Raw genomic sequence first — 20431 nt, forward strand, 5'->3', positions numbered from 1 at the left:
TTGGTTTTTGCGTTTACTATACTACTCGGTTGTAATACAAACAAGTCGTCCAATCGGACGGACGTATAAGATAAAAGTTAGAACAAGTTGGGTTACACACATATTTTAATATTTTTAATATCTAAAATTATATTTTTAAATTTAATTAAATATTTTAGTATTTATATATAATATTTTTTAAATTTTAATCCGAAAATAATCTCTTTTATACATATTTATAAGTACCTATTCTTCTGATAATTTGACGAGTTTTCGATATAGAATATAAAGAATATTCGATAAATGCAAATTCTAACTCCTACTATTTCTTGTTTAATTATATTTTCTGATATCTATAACGCATTAACACGCAGCAAAACATTTTGTGTGATAAAAAAAGAACGTATAGTAGCCAATCGACTTTCTTTTACGGATATATATTTTTTCTAAAAATGCAGAGCACTCCCAATGAACACAAATGTTCCAATTGTTCTAAATCGGAGACATAAGACGTCTTAAAGATGTCATTAAGACGTGTGTCTTCAAATGGCTGCGCTAGTTTTTAGAGTTTTATCTTTTTTTCCTTCTAATGTGGAGTAAAAAAAGATAAACTCTGATCGAACTAGTGCAGCCAGTTCAGCAATAGAAAATAAATCCCCAAGCCGCCTAAGATAGCTTGAAGACGTCTTTGATTTGGAACATGCGCGTTGGGCTTCGATTTTTTCCGACCTTTTGTGTACATGCATACATTGACAAGATTTAATTCGGTTCCTCCTCCGCGATCGCTAATTTACCAATAATAAATGATTTAATTGCCGAAATACAATATATACGCTGAAAGCGACGACAATGAGGAGAAAGCGAATTGAATTTCGTCAGCGTACGTATCTTCGGTACTTATCATCACTCTCGTTGCGCAAGCCCGTGGACAAGCGTGCGATGTCAGCGCGTTCCAAAACTCATCCGAATAAGGTGTTCGAATTGTTCCATTGGCGTGGATATTACGTAGCGTACATACGTATCGCGCCGATGTTTTTCACAAATCGTGGTATGACGTGAATCGAGACAAGATATACGTTTATCACGATACAGGCGCCTCGTACCCGGTATTTCTTAACCCGAATCACCTGAATCACCTCTGGCATTCCCGAGTTAACGCTCGGGCATGGCCAATCGCGCGGGAAAGCGATCGAGCGAGAGCAAGCGAGAGGTCACCGACATGTGGAGGGGAATGGGTCACGTGATCGATCGAAACTCCGACTGATCCGGAGCGGAAGCCGACGGCGCCGACGCGTACGCGGCGTTGCTGAATTCTCCCATTCCCCATCCATGAAGCTCACGAGGAAGACGTTTGGATTATCTCTGCGCTCCAGAATACGGGCAAGATGAGTCTGTAGTTTAACGAAGAACTTGCACACGCAAGTGTGCCAACGCCCCTTAAGTAATCATGCCGTAAGTAACAGAATTTCACTTGTCTCGTGGATTATTTCGCGTCGCGCGTCCGGATCTGAAACGCGCGTGCCACAACGACGCCGTTTGGCCATCTTAATTGTGAGTCATCATGGACGCGAATTGGTGTCATTTGTGGAGACCGCGATGGAGACATGGCCACGTTTGCCTACGTCGCGAGACTCGCGAGACATTTCGTCGTCCGATCGCGCATCGCGTTGATTATATGCGACCCAAATATCGCGATTCGTGCACATTGCCCGATCTGAACTCGCCGAGAGATCTTGCCAAACGATAGCCTCGCATTGCGTCATGATCATGATGCATCATACATCGATACGTAACTGTTTTTCGGTTCCCCAGTATCTGCGCGAAAGAAAAGTCATCTTCCGCCAAGATAAGCGGGAAATAATCATTGATTTCCGGCCCGAGACTTGACATCTGCGTCGTTATCCATTTTTCGGATGTAAATAATAATTTGCAGAATTTGTGAGAAATGTATTAATTATATCAAAAGTATATAGAAAATTTATGGTATTTTTTATTATGGCTGAAGAAGACTCGGTGTAGTACCAATTTATTTTTGTATATATCTATTAAAATAATAATACATTGATTAAGTTAATTATTGTTAAACTATTGTTGCTCGTTTATTGGCCTTTGTTATTTATAGTAGTAAATTTATGTTCTCTTTAACAGAGAGAAGTGCGATTAATTTTCATTATTTAAGTACTACATATCGTTTATTTGCTGCAACAATGTCATAACTCGAGAAACAAAGTTTTCCAGAAAATAAGTTTGAATGTTTTGAATTAAAGTCAACGCTCTGATTATGAGCTAAGCTATGTAAAAAGGTCAACGGTCAAAATACGAGCAAAATAAGGATGTTGGTTTCAAAATAAAATAAAATCTAATTTATTTACAACTGTACTTATGTCTATCTACCAATGCAGATTAACTTTAATCTCGATTTAACTTACTTTTATCTTTTTTAGAAGTAGAAAAAAATTAAAAGTAAGTTAAATCGAGATTAAAATTAACTCTCCGTCTATATACGTGAGTCTACGGCGTCAATCAAAATGATATCTGTTCGTAATTATAAAACCTGCTAAAAAATATTAAATAAACTATGTTTATCAAAATTATTACAAAATCGTCAACTACAATGTAGACGCACATGTTTCATGAATTTTTTCAGATTTTTTAAAATATTTTAAGATATAGGAAAAAATAGCGTTGAACGCGTAACAGACCCACGTATACACTCCGAGGGAGCAAAAAACGTACACACGGATGGAAGATTAATCTGCATTGGTAGAAATTGACATTGGTCTTCTTTAGCAACAATAATTCAACATGAAAAAAGAATAAGAAAGTCAAGATTAAAAAGATTAAAAATTAATAAAGAGGAAGAGAACATATAAAAGTTAACATACGACGAATAATGCAACATCGATTCGATTCATTGACTCAATATATTTGTGAACACTTTAATTTATTCTTATGATATTCAATATTTTTCTATTTTACATGCTCTAACAATGGATTTGACCTCTGCCATATTTCTTATCAAACAGACCAGCGTTGTATTGTTGCGATTTTTATTTAGTTATTATATGAATTTAATCATGGTGATACTTATAGCTTATATGTTCTCTTTCTCTTTATTAACTTTTTATCTTGACTTTCTCATTCTTTTTTTATACAAAATTAGAAATTATTGTTGCTGAAGAAGACTAGATACAGTCAAAACATTTAATTGTTTTTAATATACTAATGTAAATAAATTACATTTTATTTTAAATTACCATCCTTATTTTGCTATTTTTGCTTGTATTTTGACTGTTGACTTTATATATAGATTTGAATATTTTGAGTTATTAAATATTTTTATAATATTTTTTTAAATACGATTTTGGAGTAATAACACTGATTGTAAAAGAATTAAAAAATATAAAAAATATATTACATAATATATATATAATATATTACATATAAACAACTCAAAAATAATTTTTTAGTTATGTCTTTGTTGTAGCAAATGTAGCAAATGAACGATATACACATATCTTTGAAAAAAAGCGAAAGGAAAAAGTAAATTCATCAATTTAATCATTTACATATTGTAATGAAAATCATGGAAAATATCGGAAAAAGCATCGCTGTAAATTGGAGTAATTTTTACACGAAATTAAAAATCAGTCTTCTTCTTTCTTATTAATATTTTTTTATAATTAACATGGAAATTATTCTTTATTTTTCAGTGCCAATATGGCGCTCGCCGCGAGCTACGTCGCTAACCCGACACAAATTTCTTTTCATCATTCTTTAATATCCCTCGGTTGGATTTGCATCGAAGATATCATCGAATCGGAATCAAGATCAGGAGATGTCGCATTTGTGGAAGGACGAGCCGGTGTCCCCCAGTGGGTCACCGTCGCTAGATGTTTATGATGTTGAGGATTGGCCTTTATATGAGTCTGTAGATTTCTCTAACAATGCTGCGGAAATTGTTATGTACGATGACAATTTCTCCCGTGCACAAAGGGCAACAAAATGTCTAGAAGTATTGGACGAATGGATCAAAGACGAATATATCAAAGAAGGTAAAATATTTTGTTAAATTAATTTTAACTTAATTTTGTTTGACGGCATTCATATCGGTGATAAAAATACTTATATCGTATATAAAGTTAAATCAGCGACGTAAATCGGTGATAATTAATATTCAATGATATTGTATCTCACGTTAAACAAAAAACTGGACAGATCTTATAATTTTCAGTATCTTCAAATGTACAGACAGCGTCATTAATGCCTTCCACCTGAACGCATAGTACATGTAACGTGCACTATAGAAATCCCCAGAACACAGCTAGGAAACCATTAATGACGCCGTCTGTACAATATGTATGTACAATACATATCTATGTAATGTTTTATTATTCTAGAACATGATTAACATACAAGAACACAATTTTAAAAATCTTGCATGAATAGCCTTATCTCCTTAAGCTCTTATCTAAGAACAGTAAAAGTCAAGTCAGAATTATAAATCAGAATATATGAAGCAGAAGCAGTGATTGTGTACATATGAAGATAAATAGAAAATTATATATCTATCATAAATATTGATTTTCTTCTTCTTTTCTTTATATTAACAAAATACAAAAATCCATTTGAAAACGTAACTTTTAATCTTAGGTCATTTTGATTTTTGACCTGATTTTATAAATAAGATTTATATATAATATAATTTAGTAAATCACTGATATGACTTGAGTATTTATACTAAATGTCATTACTAAATTAGATGACGAATGCTATGCTTTAATAAGTTTGGAGTTTATTTTTTTTTTTTTTTTTTTGAGCAAGGAAAATTGCTATTTGAAAAAATGGCGATATTTTTGTAGTAACTTTAATTTTCAATGTAATGTTTCCGTAATTAAAAATTGCATGAAATTACTTTGACAAAACTTGCTCGAATTTAATCTCCAATTTAATTAGAGAGAGGATTTGTCATTAAATTTAACATATCGAAAATATGAAACTCAGTGTGTCAAAGATATTCATCCTAGTTTGTTGTCAAGGCTCTGGAAGATTCCGTCGAAACTTGCTCAATATTCTGAAACATTAATGAGCCAAATTTACATTCTTGACAAATTATTATTTTTTTCTTTTTGCTTTTGTTATCACATACAGACATTGATACGGTTATTTGTTGTGTGACGAATAGCCCGTGCTATTGACAAATGTCGATCGGCTTACCGAAATAATTAATCAAAAGGAAATAAAGTGTCAAATTTACCCAGTAATTTTTTTAGAAATCGGCGACATTTATCATAATGTCTAATGATTCTAACGTCACAAGAGATAATTACTTATACATATAATTACTATAATTGATTAGTTACGCGACTACATTTCAAGATGGAGTATATCTGCATGAGCTTTAATATAACTGTCGCGCACCACTTGCTTCCGGGGGAAAAAAAGGCTCATGTCTGGCGTCAAGTCACTGAGATCCTCATGTTTATGTAATTACATATCGCACAATTTTCACACATTACAACGCATCTGGGCGGTAAGAAATCTCAATCGCCGCATATTATCGCTTTACCGCATATTAAACGACACCGTTATTAATAGGCGGATTTAAACAGAGACGGTCGCGCGTCATAGACCTCGGCATACGCAGCGTTCCCGATATTCCAAAGCGAGATGCAAAAGACTTCTTTATGCTTTCGAGCGATACTTCGCAATATCCGCGCGCGCAGATATAATCGAGCGGCAGACCATGGTAAAGGACACAAGACTCGCGTGAATGCGCATTAAAGAATCGCCTACTTTTCACATTTTTCCCTACTGCGCAAAAAAAAATGTGAAAACTGGTATTTTCGTTCGATTTCGTATCCCGGCTAATCGCTTTCATTCTCTCTCGCTGGCACCGCTCGGCACACGCGTCTCTCTTTTTCTCCCTTGCTCGCTCCTCGTCGCTCCAGGGCGCTCCTCTCCTTTTTTTCTGCAAAAGAGAGTGGGACAAACTGGTTAACCTCTACGCGAATGGCTCCAGCTTGTGGGACGATAGGGGGGCGACGGCGGTGTCAGCGGCGCGATTGAAAGAGGAGGGAGTAGGGGAGACGGAGGGGAAAGTCCAAAGATAAGCAGGAGTGGTTTCTCGGCAGTATACAGGCCACCGAAGTCCAATTTGCACGATCGCCGTTCGCTCGAGCCGTCGCGCTGCATCAGTATTTAATTACTCGCCGTCTACGGAATCCGCGACATCTCGTTCTTTATCGGTGTCTTCCTATCGCGGTATCGCGCTCCATCTCTGACACCTCGACTGTTGCGCGCGCTTATCTATCACGTGGAAACGCCTTTTTCCCGCTTCTGGGATCTCCGTCGGTTTCCCGCGCGAACACGGAAAATTCCGCGTGTCTGTCCCACGCGGAGCGGAACGCGAAGTTCAGTTCAGTCTCCTCGAGTTCTACGTACTGTCGAGCAAAAAAGCGGAGCTAAAGAAGCGGAGCACGCGGCTCCCGTGAAATTGCGCACCGGACGGTAACATTGGACACTCGCAGACACCGAGAACACGTGGTCGCGCATCGACAACCACGTGTCGTGTTTCAGAAAGATCGAGATTCTCGGAATCTTCACAGTACGGAGACGACAGAGTACCACGTGAGTTCGCGGACCACGTCGAGCATCACGGTCCGGAGTAAGCGCGGGACGAGTTGTCGCGAAACATCTGCGAGGCATTTGTGAAAGCCGGCGAGAGACGCATCAGCAGGAGGCCACGCGTTTGAACGGATATTTGTCTGTGCATGGGCACGACCGTACAAGTGGTGACCTGAAGAGAACGGTGGCGCGGCGCCGGTAGCCCCTATACGAGACTGGCATCATTAAAGTTGATCCGTGAAAACGACCGGTCGTCTCGATGGTGGAGTGTACTAATGTTATATAATAGCATGCAGTTCGCATATCGGTACACGTGGAATCGAGAGATCATCGTCAACTCCCAGAAGCTCGTGAAAAGACGCTGAATATCGGCCGAGCCCGTCGCGATTACACGTGGGAGGATCGCAACGTTCTTCTCGACGTCCACGTACGAGCCGCGGCAGCGCGCTACGTCGTCGGCGTTACCGAAGAAACGAACGTATTGGGATTATCGGCCCTTACCAACCAGCTACATTAGATACAAACTCCCACCTGATCTCTCTCCCGTCCCTTTAACAAGGAAAACACACCAGACCGCGCGCAATTACCATGGCTGCCTTATGTTACAGCGGTAGGTTTCCTTCTCCCCCTTTCGTTCGCTTCCCCTCCACCCAGACGGGTTGCTCCAAGAGAGTCGAGGCATAATATAGAATTTATTATCTGGTCGGGGGAGCAGAGGGGACAGAAATGTTATCTGGTCACATTGTAAATGTAGACATAACGATCTCTTGGTTCTGTGTTAGTTGTATGGTTACTATTACAGCTGCTAGTATGACGTACTTCGCGTTCTTTGCAACGCGAAATAATATCGAAACGCTCGCCAATTAAAAGGCATACCTCTATAAGCCCGTTACTTTTCTCACGTAAAATTTCGTTCTACGAATGCAACTCGATCGCTTCAAACAGCATTTGCAATGTTTAACGTATTACAGCTGTCCGCTTTTGAATAGATTTTCTTTATTCATCGGAAAATCAATCCGTGAAATTGTGCGCTTTTAGTCAGCGATTAAAATGAGCAATTCGTTTGTATACAACGTACTTTGGTCCTTCTCACGTTTGGTGAATTTCACTTTCAGAAAAATCAGAGCATTCTATGAAAAACCAGAAAATGTTTTGAAAATTATTGTTTCTTTAAGGATCTCGCCTTTATTTTCTTTATAGATCGTATATGTTTTTATGTGCGGTGCTTCAGAAAGAAGAAGTCTGTTGTATCGGAGATGAAATTTTTTGACGCACTCTTAACTTTTTTCTCTATCATTATATTAGAGTCCCTCTAATAAGAGTCGCGACATCTTCAGTTCTGGCAAAATTCTGCGAGAGAGAAGGATATAAGAGAGAGAAAGAGAAAGCGATATACAAGCGATATACATTTCATATCGCTTTTTCTTTCTCTCTTATATCTCTTTATCTTTCTGTTTCTCGTGCTTTTGCCAAGAAATGCGAACCAATCAAAAGCTACTGCTCTGTGTCGCGACTCTTATTAGAGGGACTCTAAGATTATATGAACTAATTAAAAAGCCCACATATAATAAACGAATTTATTTTAGATTTGTATCTAAGGATTTTTTTGAAAACTTGAACGAATTTAAAAAATTCTTCCAAGATTTAACCCTCGCACTTATTTTTGAATACGTATATAAGCCACACTGAAATCTGGACGACCCCAGTCATTTTTCGCTCATAAGTTTCGAAAAATCAACGTATTGTAGTTTTTTTCTTTTTTTTAATCGATCATAAATTTTCTAAGAATTATGATGTTAGTCTCAGAATTTTTTTGTCAAAAGAAAAATTATTATCAAAAAATACTCATTAAAAAATATAAATGATAATTCCAAATAGTTTCAAAATTTCGTTGGGGTTCCTGAGATCCCGGTGTGGCTTTCGAGGGTTAAGTAAACAACATCCCGATGTTGTTCGTCATCGAAACGTATCTCGCGCACTTCCCATTAGCGCTCGGCGACAGATGAAACTCCAGACTTGCGGCCCAGCAGAGTTTGAAGTGAAAATAAAAGATAAAACGCGAAATCGCATACTCCATAATGTAAACAACAGGCATACGCGCGAATATCAGGAGAATTCTCAGCAATATAATTGACGCACATAAGTATTAATTATCGCTTAGAAATTTATAATCTATTCACATCGATCTCGATATCACTTATTTTGCACTTTTAACGCGTTATCAAGTCAATTATCCCGTTCGTTACGGAACATTTTTGTAAAACTACATTACTGATTATGAGATAGATATACCGTTGAAAAAAAATCAGTCTTATCTCTAGGATACTTGATAGATATCAATCCATTTCCTTAAGAGAAACAGAAGAGTATAAAAACTATAATAATAAACTCAACGTATGTGCAAAAACTTTTAAGTAAACAGATATGCGAATGTTAAAATAATATCATATTTAAAAGCGCTGTTACACGTGCGCGTACATACATTTTTAGAGATACCAATTTAACTGCACTCGCGTATCTCTGTTTTCCTGAAAGTTCTTTGTGCATTTCTAGCATTTAACGTCATCCGAATACAGAAGTGGTCTTATCTAACCTTCTGCCCCCTGTATTTAAATGAAGATAACATCCACTAGCTGCTGCTGATCAAAGTTTCATAAAATAGGTCACGGCTGTCGTAGAGAGTGCGAAAATTATTCAATTGCAACGTCGCGCACTCCCAGGTCCTTGGCCAGCTATTATATACATCCCCGGAAAGAGACTGTACTTTCCAGAAAGATAGAGCATTTTAATAACATTCGTATAAGGTCGAGTTCTGTAAAACCGCCGCATGTGCAGTCATTAATTAATAGCGATTTAAAAAAAGGACATTTTTTTCAAAAGCGTTACTTTGCATACGGAATAACAAATCGCTGCAACAGCCAAGCAATTGATCTCATTTTAAAATGAGATTGCAAATGAGGAACTTGTTTTCCTAGTTAACGTCCATGAAATTGTATTTAACGCGCCACACCTATTTATTGTTCGCACGCGTTGCAACTGTTAGCTATTGGCTCGAAACATCTCGATCGTTTTAATCGAATTCACGTTAGATATAAAAATATTGCGAGCCGTGTTACTTGGCAGGGGGCACGATTACATAAAACTAATCTCTTTTCCCGGGCATCACGAGCGCGCCAGCTGATACCGTAGAATGAGAAAGAGAACTCGACTTGATGCCGCCGATAAAACATAGAAAGATGGATAGCGTAATTTCCAGAATGTAATACGCGGTAAACAGTTCTTAACGCTATGGGAAATACGGGGATCGATCATTCTCTAGACGTCGTTGCATATTTGCCGCCCGTGCCGCGTTTCCAGAGGCGCGCTAGAAAGCTATTGCGTCTCACGTTATCCAATAACAATGCACATATACCAGGAAATATAATATCGCCAGTGTGATTCATTTGCAAACTAATGAATGCATCACGAGCGTGGCTGGCGCGCGCAAACTGATACGCGATGTCAATTAGAAATAAGACGGGCGCGTTTCGATCTACGGCGCCGTCCGCGCCGTCGACGTCGGTCGCGGCGTATCCCGCCGACCCTGCCCAAAGAATTGCGCGATATTGCTCGCGCACGCGGACTGCGGAATTTCTCAAGCAAAAGTTTGGGCACCGTCCGTCATTTTCAGCCTAACTATGATGCGTTTTTCAAAAATGTTTTCAAATCAAGTTTAATATCTGCACAGTTTATTGATACAAACATGAATTTAATTCGATAGTTTATATGTATAAATATTATTATTATTATTATTACAAGCAATCTGTAAAATAAATAAATTTCTTTGTAGTTAGCCTGAAACGCATATGATCAATCAAAAATTGTTTAAATGGTGTCCAAACTCTTACTTGAAAAACTCCAGCAGATTGTCGCACGGAGAGCAACATCAAAAGTTTAGGCGTACAAACAACTACTGTACTAATCAAGATTTATTGTCCGTTTGCTTGCAGAACACTTTTCTGATTGGCTGGAAGAAAAGATAAATTTGCCCATATATGATAATCTATCCTATTTCGAAAACAACCTAAACAAACTGCCGCAACCAACTGCTCCGTATCCTCTCGCGAAGGTACCACAGCAGCAACAGCAACAACAGCATGACAACACGCAAACCCTCTTGCAGGAGTTCGAAACGGTTTTGACGGACGTCGAGGCTTGCCATCAGATAATTCCGCCAACCAGTTCGACGCTTACTCCTCCGCAATCGCCCTCGCATAAAACGATCAATGTGGACACCCAATTGCTGGTTACCTTGCAGCCCGTGCAACCGTTCGCCGGCAATCAGCCGATATACGATATCGTTCCATCTGAAGAACCGACATACGTGAGCGATACACCGCGTCAATGGAACGTCGAAAGCATATCGCTGAATCCTCTCGGCGGGGATGTTGCGAATGAATTGGCGGTAGTGGACGAATACGTTCGCTCGCACACCAAGGATATACCGTCTCCCTCAAGCCCGTGTAGTTCCGGTGGTAGTAGCATCTCGACCGATGACTCCACCGACGATCCCGATTGGAGTTTCGAAACCGAGAGAAAAAGCCTGAAGCAAACGGTTCACGATTCTTCGAAGCTTCGTCATAAACCGTACTCTCGATCGTCTCTCGATGACAAGAAAGTAAGGAAGAAGGAGCAGAATAAGAATGCGGCTACTCGTTACAGGCAGAAGAAGAAACAGGAGGTCAAGGAGATACTGGGCGAAGAGCGCGAACTGGCGGAGCATAACGAAAAGCTGAAAGAGAAATTTAAAAGTCTGCAACAAGAGATAGGATATCTGAAGGGATTTATGAGGGATGTGTTCAAGGCCAAGGGTTTTCTCAAATAATCCATTCGTCCAGGAACCCTCACCGCCGTTAACATAATTGTTAATTTTAGATATTATTATATCCATTAGTTTTTTTATTTTTAGATGTTTTGTTTTTGCCACTAACTATTTTACAATTGTACTAATATTTTACGGTAATTCACGTTTCACACGTTATCTATTTGTTCGTGATTTTCTTATTTTTTAACAAGTATTCGTCAATATATATATATATATACGTAATAATGCGTACGCAGCTTTTTAGAGAGAGTCTACAGACAAACAAATCGTACCTACTCGAAAGAGAAGGCGCATGCAAGGATAAAACGCGAGAAAGAAGTCAATAAAGTTACACCTACATTTTAGAATAAAATGTACATTAGGGACGACCTAATAATCCACTAGAGAACGAGATCCATCAACCATCTAAGCACGGTGCGTTAGATAACGCGTGTAAACTGTCGAGTACGCACATGAAGCTTTAACGAGCGGAAACTTGCTTACTCGTATGCATTCCACCAGTTATCTACCGCACCTCTCACGAATGCGAATCTTTTCATTCCGATTAATTTTTACCCTTTATTGCATATTATACTTTCATACGGCAAATTATGTAGAATATAATAAATGGGTTCAATGAAACAAGTGTACAAATGTTATTTACTCACTAGAGATCTGCTTGCAGGCCGATGACTGTTTTATTCATCTCCGAAGAGAATTCAGAAAAATTATATTCATAATTTATCTAATGTGAAAAGCATCCAACACTGTCGGATGCTTGTATATACATCGATCCTTTATTGTTCTCTAATGAAGAAAATCATTGTCAAGAGAAACTATACAATACGAGAACTGTATGTGTTTGTTGCCAGACGAATCTTGGCTCGCAGATAAATAACTTGGTAGATTAAAATTTGAGATAAAACAACGTCTACTTGAACGATGACGCACCAATATTTTTATTAACGGAGAATCAGATAATTTCCACAGACGAATTTAGAGTCCAAAAATGTGCATTGAGTTTAGTTTCTCGATACACAGATTGTTTACATTATCACGCTATCTGATAAAACAGGCTTTAACAGGCTTAATTATATGTATACGATATATAGCTCTATAGGAGGGGGGAGTGTCATCAGGTGGTCTCGCTCGAAGCGAATCAGCTTTCTTCCTAACCGACGCCTTTTATTTTCTTGTTATCTGTATTATTTATAAATTTCTCCTTTTAACTGCACTTCCTGTATTTCGTATTTTCTGCTCTCCGACCCCACTTGAATGATATACTTGTTTAATTTTAATAGCATGTGTAAGAACAGTGCGGCTAAAGGGAAATTTTATAATATTTAGATTTATACATTTTCACCTTTTTGCACTGGATTTACACCCGATATGATCTCGCAAGGATTTTTATTCCCCTTATTGAGACACCGGAGAAAATTTCCTCGCGCGTTCTCTCGTCGGCCCTGTACAAACATCATCGTAGTGGGGCAAAAGTAGAAACGGCAAGAGTTGGGCAGCCTTCCCTCCCTCCTCGATTCCGCTGGCCTGAAACTCCCGGAGAGGCCTGTTAAATTTAACGGGACAATTCGCGTTCGTGACATTACCGCCGATACAAAAAAATGTAACTCGCCCAAAAAGAAAGGGACTAGGGCCGCCAGGGCCGGGGTACGGCAAAAGCGGGAGAAATGTTTTCAGATTACGGCCGCTATATAAGCAAACACAGACAGAGCTATCGTCCTTTTTATCAGTTAAAATCTCGCACGCTAGACACGAGTCGCAGAAATAATTTATGCCGCATTTCTTGGTTTTGACGTCATCGATATCGATTGGCCGACCTTGGGCAATTTCTTTCTCTATTTTGTACGAGATGCTGTACACATACAATACATCTCATTAATATTTAACGAATTCTTGTTTTTTCTCCTCGCGCGCGCGTGCGAAAGGTGAATTTTTGGAAGTTCCTGCGGGTCGCTGGCAGCCAACATTGATAAATCCGAGAGTAGAAAAACGCCCGGACGGAAAAAAAATGTTCAGAGAGACAAACGCAGAACGTATACAGTAATTACTCCTAGTTCATTGTACCTTTATTTTTTTTTTTTTAACACACGAGTGCACACACACACTCAAATGCATAATTATACACACGTACACGCACGTGTGTGTCCCAGATAGCACAGATGATCATTATATGAACTCAAAAAGGATTCGTGAAATCCTTTTTGAGTTCATATAATGATCATCTGTGCTATCTGGGATGTCTTCGTCTTCCGTCTTTTTATAATATTTACATGCGATATTAATAAAACAAATGAGATATTTCAACAGTTGTGGCGTAAAATAATGAAAGTCGGCTACACAGAAAACTTATTAAATAACGCTAAGCTAAACTGTTCGTATTACTTGCGAGAAATGCAATTTTATCGAAAATGTAACGTCTTCCCACATCTCTTAAGCGTCTACATTTTACTATATATATACAAAATACCACATACATTTATTACGTAATCACATATATGTATATATATTTTTTTCTGTCGTTTCCTTGATATTCGTTTATTATTTGCGACGAGAAAACCTGTTTTCTTTTCTCTTGGAGATAACATATAACTATTGTCCAAAGTTGATTATTTATTCCGTGACCTTCACAATAATCTAAATTTCATTTATAATAGGTGATTATCGTGATTGTAATTAACACGTTTTGGTGCGAATTTACTTCATCGCGGATCCCGAGCTCCTGGAAGTGTAACTCTCTGTAGAGTCTCGCAATCACATGGCACATATTAATTTATAGATTCTTAATGTCAAACGTTAACTGCACAGCTCACACATCGATCGATAACGATAACGTGTTAAATACATATTTAACAACAACATTCTCTCGATTTCAATGATAAAATGTATGATCGTATGATGTAGATCTTTTTATGTAATATAGTTAATTTTACGCACTATGCTTTTATACTCGTTTCTAAATTAATGTACATGTAATATACATGCGATTAAATCACCAAAGTAAACGTGAAAGCACCCACAAATTAAGATAACAAGAATAGAATATTGTGCAATCTAATACTTCACACGATCAAGATTCGTTTCACTATAAAAATGTAGATCTGAGCCTTGCACGGTAGTTCGATGCGGGCACACATATAGAGATATACACACACTGTATACTTAAAAAAAAAAAATATGCATTATAATTTAAATATAATTTAGTTATAATAGATAATCGAAGAATCGGGAAAAAATCAAATGATTATCGGCGTCCTGTTATCGCCACTTTACAAGGGCAAAAAAAATAAGCTGACAATCCAATTGATAGAAATCCAAACATAATTATAATTTAATAGCACAAATATTTTTATGACGCTCGATTGTAGCATGCTTTACGGCAGTATAATAAATCTAACGTCCGATATATGTATATAAATAAATTCCTGGAATGTTCCTGCATAAGAATTCATTATGAGTATTTGTAAATTATTAGACTGGTTGAATCACATAATTAATTACGAGTCATCATATTGATTATCTTCTTTATAAAATTAATCATCATATAAAACTTATTAAGTGACTATATAAAATAAATGTATATCGGAACAAATATATTATAACTATACAAATTACAACATCTCTTATTATGTCCAAACAACATCTAAAACATAAATATATAATTAATCACAATATGCTCTGTCTCTCTCCTCTTTTGACTGAGATATGCATTCTGCCCTTTTATATTATGTATCTTCTAGTAAGACGCAAAAAATAAAATAAAACGTAAACTTAACAAAATGCAATGTATATCTATATATAGGTTGCCAATTATATCGTCTCCCATGGAGACTGGGAGCCTAGGAAGAGCGCTTATATTTTAGCTCAAAGAAATAATTAAGCGAGAATTCTATTAAAAAGTTTGGAAGGTCCTATGTCGTCGCGTCGCCTTCCTCTTGTTCAAGTCTGGAAGAGCCGCAGACGCGGCATTTACAGCATACGATGCAAGGTGCCGCTAATAACAGCAAGGGCGATGCGACAAGTAGAAGTATGCCAAAACCAGCAAAGATTCCGATAACTTGCGTTCGATGCCATATCACGGACGCACGTGAGTGGCCCAATTTATTCTTACATGGTCCCTTGTCGTAATGTCGCAACAGAAAGTCATCCTGCGCATCAACAATTTAACAATCAATTTACGTCCAGTGGCAGCATTGTCACGTATAAAGAAATAACGTTAGCAATGTTAAAGCAATGTTAAAGATTTGGAACGTATACTACGTTTACGCGAGCGTTACTTCTGTAGTAACTTACGCGACGTCCTTCGCGTAAACGAGTGATATCGCGTAAGTTACTACAGAAGTAACGCTCGCGTAAACGTAGTGGTAGACCGCATACTTTTTCTTTACCGTCTCAAATACTCACATCTAAGGATGCTAAGCAGTACCAGCAAAACACGTGTTTACATCTTTTGCACATCATTTGAGCACAACCTTCGTCCTTTTCTATCGGCACGGAACACATAGGACAACACTTAATGTGATCGCTACCGAACGGTATTCCTAATGGAAGATCTGAACAGGCCCCGTTGTGCCAAGGCTCACGGCATACCGAACAGAAATTTGTGGAGCAGTTGGGACAGTGAACAGGACCTAAAGGAGCGCCGCTCTCACCGTTGCCGTTTATCGAACATATTGTTTCACAACCCGCTCGTGGACACCACGCGCGTCCTTTGTCCATTGACACATCTGCACACAAATTACATCGATCGTATCAAAATGTTTAGTGCGCGGGCTTGATCATCTCGCGCGAAAAACTACACTTTTGCATCTGACGACGCATAACTGAATATAGACAGAGAATCCCCCACTTACCTCTATTTAAACGAAACTTGCAGTGCTTCTCCACGAGTTCCGTGTTGACAAGACTCGATATCTCTTTCAAGGATAGTACGGCGCCACGATCACACTGAGCATCGGGACAACTAATTTCGTACGCGCCTTCCTCAATTTCAAATTCTACGTAGGCACGCATACACTAAAAAAACAAATCATTAGAAGACAAAATCATAAATAATATAATCTTTTTAACGTCTAACAACGCGCATATTCTTTCGAAACTGACAACAGTTCGACAACTTACATCTTTACAATAGGAACAACCGCATCCCTCGATCTTAAATGTTTTGGAGAGAGAAGTGTCGACGAGACACAGCTTACAAAATATCCGTCCGATCGTCTGCTGCGAGCCCGCGGGAACAAAGTTGCCAGCGGCCAGGCTGTAGCGCGAGCTGGACGCCAGGGACAAGAGGCTGGAGCAACGGGAGCAGACTCTGCTGCGATTTATGGGTCTCCCCTCGAGAGCCGAGGTGCTCAGTCCCACGGCGGTCTCGCACTTCCTCAACGCGCCCGGGCCCAGGTTCATCCAGCTGCCGCCACGTGCCTCGAGGCTCGCGCTGCTCTCAGGACGCAGGAGAGGCGCGTCCGCCTCCCTGCCGCCCGGCGCCGTTCTCTCCGTCAGGGAGAGATTCGCCACGCTGGCCTCCTTGCGTATCAGGGGCAGCCGGATGCCGCTGCTGATCTTGGACGGCTTGTCGATCTTCTTCTGGCTGGCCGTGATCTTGGCGGGTGGATTGACGGCGGTGACCGAACTGGTGGCGGCACCCATGTCCATCAGCGGTGCCCGTCGTAAGACGAGCGAGTGTAGGCTAGGCATCCCCTGGACGTCGCTGCCGGTTACGGACGACGAGCAGGCCCGCGTACGCCGTTCCCCCCGCGGCGAGGTGCCGGTGCTGCTCCCTTCCGCGCCCGTCGTCGCCGTCGCTGTTCGCTCGCCGCTGGCAGTAAGGGAACGCATGAACCCGGATAATCATATGTACATGGCAAACACGCACGGTTCACCCCGGTGTAGCTGCGCGGACGTCGATGGACCCACGCGCCGCTCGTCATAATCCCCGTCGTCGTTCCGAGCCTCCGTCACCTCCCGCGCACATGCTCCAACGTGCCCTGCGCGTTAAGCTGCTGAAACGGCACCGTCGTCGAACCGCCGCCTCATCGTCCCCGACGATGTCGTAACTCGACCTTTCTCGCACCTGCTGCACGCCGTTTGTTTGACGTTACATTTAGCGTTTCGTGTCGCGGTATCGAGCCCGCGCGACGGGCATGTCCGACCGCTGATGCGCGCTGATGGACACCACGACGTACGGAACACCCACAACAGCTGATCGTCCTCGGGCGCCTCAAGACAGACGGAGAAAGAAAGAGAGAGAGAGAGAGAGAGAGAGAGAGAGAGAGAGAGAGAGAGAGAGAGAGAGAGAGCGCGCGCGTGTGTGTGCAAGATAACCGTCGGCGTGAAGGAGCGTGAGCAAACCGGAGTATACGCGCCGCACTGGCGAACGTGTCGATCGACGATGCGCGCTCGTACGCGAAACGCGACGCGCGGCGCCTCAACGATGAACGGTCGCTGCGCGCTACCGCGCTTCCCTGCTTCTCGCCTACTGCTACAGTGATTGCCGCAGGATCGTCCGCTTCGTCGTCGTCGTCGTCGCCGTCGCGCTTTCACTATGTGTCCACGAGACGCGTCCCACTCCGTCGTGTCACCTATGTCAGCGCGCCGCGGTCTTTGCCAACATTTTCACCTTCGCCGTCGCCAGACCCAGTGTATATACACTGCTGTGCGCGACACACGCACACACACGCACACGCGTGCGCACAGCGCACACCCAGAGTCAGAGAGAGAGAGAGAGAGAGAGAGAGAGAAAGAGAAAAACCCGTGCGCGCGCGCGCGTTCATAAATTATCCGACCCGCGATCCGCGATAGTACTTCCGCTCCCGCCGCTTCCTCATTCGTTTTCCCTTCTCGCTCTCGCCGAGGAACGCCGCGGTCGCGACGTGGGTCACCCTCGCGATTAGCGGGACCGCGCTTCTATTTTGACGTTGTCGCACTGAAGTTACACACCCTCCGCGGGTGATTCATTTGTTGGCGCGCATCGTGCGTCGTGCGCGCGAAAAGTCGCGCGGAAAAGCATATACAGCTGACGCGACATGCCGCGGGCGGGAGAAGCGGGAGAGAATTAAAGAGAGCGGTGTGGTTCCCGCCAGGGAACTCGCGAAAGCGCAATTTCGTTGCTAATAACGTGACGTTCTGTCGAATGGTCGAATTCGCGTCGCCGCGCCGTCCGATTCCGCCTAATTCAGCTACACTTTCTGCACTTTACTTCTCCTTCTCGTTCTTCCTCTCTGCCCCCCGTATCTTCGGCTCACCGGGGCCCCGGGCTTCAAGCTCGCAATGTGCGCCTTCTGTTTGTCAGCTAAACTCCTTATGACTTGATTCTTTTGTATTAAATTTTTATTTACCGTTTTAATTTGGGATTTACGCTGCCATTAATATGTTTTTAATGAATTATATAGCGTGTCCTTAAGAAGCAGCTCACACGAACGGATCGCTGACTGTTCAATCGATTGCGATATTGCTCGTTTTTTTTGTGCGCGGTAGGTATATAGGAATGTTGCCAAGATTTGAGATACGTCGCTTTCCAGATAATTTCCAAAATCGAGACATATAAGACGTCTTAAAAACGTCATTAAGACGTCTTCAATTATTAATTAGCTCGACTGTGTTTCACGATTTAATGGAAGCTCGCTCGATCGTGATCAACTTTCCGTATATACGTGCCAATAAAACATATTGCAGAAATTAATAAAATATATATCTACTTTTTTATTATTTATATATAATTTATTCGAATTGGAGAGAATTTCGTAAAAAAGCGATCTGACGAGAGAAATTTGACGTACGCTATCCTCATGCCGCGCAAAATAGAATTCTAGCAATGTCGCAACGATCCAACAAAATACCCGCAATATTGCTGCCAGTATTGTTGAAATGGTCTGTGCTGTATGACAGATCGATAGACTGACGTTGCATAATTTAGAGAGATACAGACTATATTGATTAATCTCTCTTTCGAAACCGGAGGAGCATAAGAAAAAAAGGAGAATGGAGAGGAAGGGAGAGAGAGAGAGAATCATTTATTTTCGCGAATTATATATCAAGTCTGGATTATATATCAAGTCATGTTTCGCTAGGAAGCTCCCTTTCTCTTTGTTGACAATACTAATCGTAATTAACTCATCGCATGACTATAGTGACATTCGTGGAATACATATCCCAAGTAGCAAAATTATGTCATAATGACGGTAAATTTTGGTCACAAAATGACCAATCAGACGTCCTAAATAGGACTCGTGAAACCCGAAAAAAAAAATGACACGTCGATATATGATATATATATTATATATGTCACATCCACATATGACATTTTCTGACGTCATATTGACGGCAAAAATAGGACCAATATACGCGACATACCGGTTTCTAGAAATGTTTTTTATGAAATTAAAATGTTAAAATGTCCACTTGATAAACATTTATTTTAAAAACGTTTTTTTCTTTATCTAAGAAAAAAAACCGCTTTTTTAGCCGTTCTTTCAAGGCGATCACCGCCCCATCCTAAGTACAGCACCGCGCCCGTGTTGCTTGACTTTGATGATCCAGTGGACAGTTTTTTTTTTTTTTTTTACGAGAATAATTTATTAACTCATATAAATACAACTATTATTTTACTATATACATTGTAGTTCCTGCTTATTTTAGCTTAACCTAATTTGTCAATTAAGTACAATAAGTTGATCTTATGGCCATCTTCGGTACCTTTTACTTTATTCTCATTACATTATATACCTATCTTTTAGAATATACTTTGTAGGAAAAACATGAAAAAACCTACTTGTCAGATGAACATTTAATGCAATAAAAATTTGCAACACTTTTGATTCAAGTAAAAAGTGGACCAGTGACGATTCCCTGACCCTGACGCTTCCTTATTAACTGTACTTGTCTATAACAGGTACATCGATCTTTAAAGTGTTCAATAATTTTAATGCTGTCTCCTTGATAGCTATAACACTGCATGAAATAGTTATCATA

At 40.2% G+C, this 20431-nt stretch overlaps 2 protein-coding genes across 3 annotated transcripts; one reads left to right on the forward strand and one right to left on the reverse strand.

Annotated features, from left to right (window-relative positions):
• Nucleotides 1-1269: 1269 nt before the first annotated feature.
• Crc (bZIP transcription factor crc) lies at nt 1270-12094 on the forward strand. Of its 2 annotated transcripts, XM_077416284.1 has the most exons (3): nt 1270-1431; nt 3693-4034; nt 10596-12094. In XM_077416284.1, exons 2-3 carry the CDS (start codon nt 3818-3820, stop codon nt 11468-11470), a joined length of 1092 nt encoding a protein of 363 aa, XP_077272410.1. In that variant the 5' UTR covers nt 1270-1431; nt 3693-3817; the 3' UTR covers nt 11471-12094. The 2 variants fall into 2 exon arrangements, with proteins under 2 accessions (XP_077272410.1, XP_077272411.1); XM_077416285.1 differs by lacking the exons at nt 1270-1431; nt 3693-4034 and adding an exon at nt 6145-7216.
• A 290-nt stretch (nt 12095-12384) lies between these two features.
• LOC143902985 (putative E3 ubiquitin-protein ligase RNF144A) lies at nt 12385-18393 on the reverse strand. The gene is made up of 4 exons (XM_077416283.1): nt 16586-18393; nt 16318-16480; nt 15869-16191; nt 12385-15612 (listed from the first exon to the last, which is right to left on the reverse strand). Exons 1-4 carry the CDS (start codon nt 17297-17299, stop codon nt 15376-15378), a joined length of 1437 nt encoding a protein of 478 aa, XP_077272409.1. The 5' UTR covers nt 17300-18393; the 3' UTR covers nt 12385-15375.
• Nucleotides 18394-20431: the final 2038 nt, after the last annotated feature.

The sequence above is a fragment of the Temnothorax americanus genome, unplaced genomic scaffold, assembly GCF_048541705.1.
Source record: "Temnothorax americanus isolate GAGA-0224 unplaced genomic scaffold, ASM4854170v1 Scaffold42, whole genome shotgun sequence".
In the NCBI taxonomy this organism is placed as follows: domain Eukaryota; kingdom Metazoa; phylum Arthropoda; class Insecta; order Hymenoptera; family Formicidae; genus Temnothorax; species Temnothorax americanus.